We start from the raw sequence: 458 nt of genomic DNA, 5'->3' as shown, positions 1-458 counted from the left end.
GTGGTGCTGGGGGATTGAACCGCGGTCCCTGTGCTTTGCTAAGCTTGTTCTAAGTAGGTGCTTTAGACCACTGAGCCATCTCACCAGCCCAACTTCTATTCTTAATGGTAGTAACTTCTCTGGAAGAGGTTCTTTCATACTCTGAGGGTGCTCTAACCTGTTTTTAAATGTGTCGAGCTTTGTGAATATAAATGGTTATCACAACTTCTCGTTTTTTAATGCTTTTGCTTAGATTCCAGCATGCCATGGGGGGAGTACCAACCTGGGCAGAGACGAGTAAACGGAAGACATCTTCGGAGGGTGAGTGTTGGTGGCTCAGGTGTTAAAGTTAGTAAATATGCCCGCTTGCCTGTTCTTTGTGTTTTCTTAGGCTCCTTAAAGCTGTCTCAAATTAAAAAAAAAAAAAAAAATTCAGTTTACCTTTTTTTTTTTACTTTTTTTAAAATTTAATTTTATTT

At 39.5% G+C, this 458-nt stretch overlaps 1 protein-coding gene across 1 annotated transcript in view; it reads left to right on the top strand.

The window, feature by feature from the left end:
• Utp18 (UTP18, small subunit processome component) overlaps positions 1–458 on the top strand; it is a 54965-nt gene that overhangs the window by 16992 nt on the left and 37515 nt on the right. Inside the window, exon 2 of the mRNA XM_012515293.2 lies at positions 233–300. Within this exon, the coding sequence (XP_012370747.2) occupies positions 233–300 (68 nt within the window). The remainder of the gene's footprint in view (positions 1–232; positions 301–458) is intronic.

Source organism: Octodon degus, unplaced genomic scaffold, assembly GCF_000260255.1.
Source record: "Octodon degus isolate 3935 unplaced genomic scaffold, OctDeg1.0 scaffold00056, whole genome shotgun sequence".
NCBI lineage: Eukaryota > Metazoa > Chordata > Mammalia > Rodentia > Octodontidae > Octodon > Octodon degus.
The sequence above is the reverse complement of the archived record's forward strand: the minus strand, read 5'-3'. Positions and strand labels throughout refer to the sequence as shown.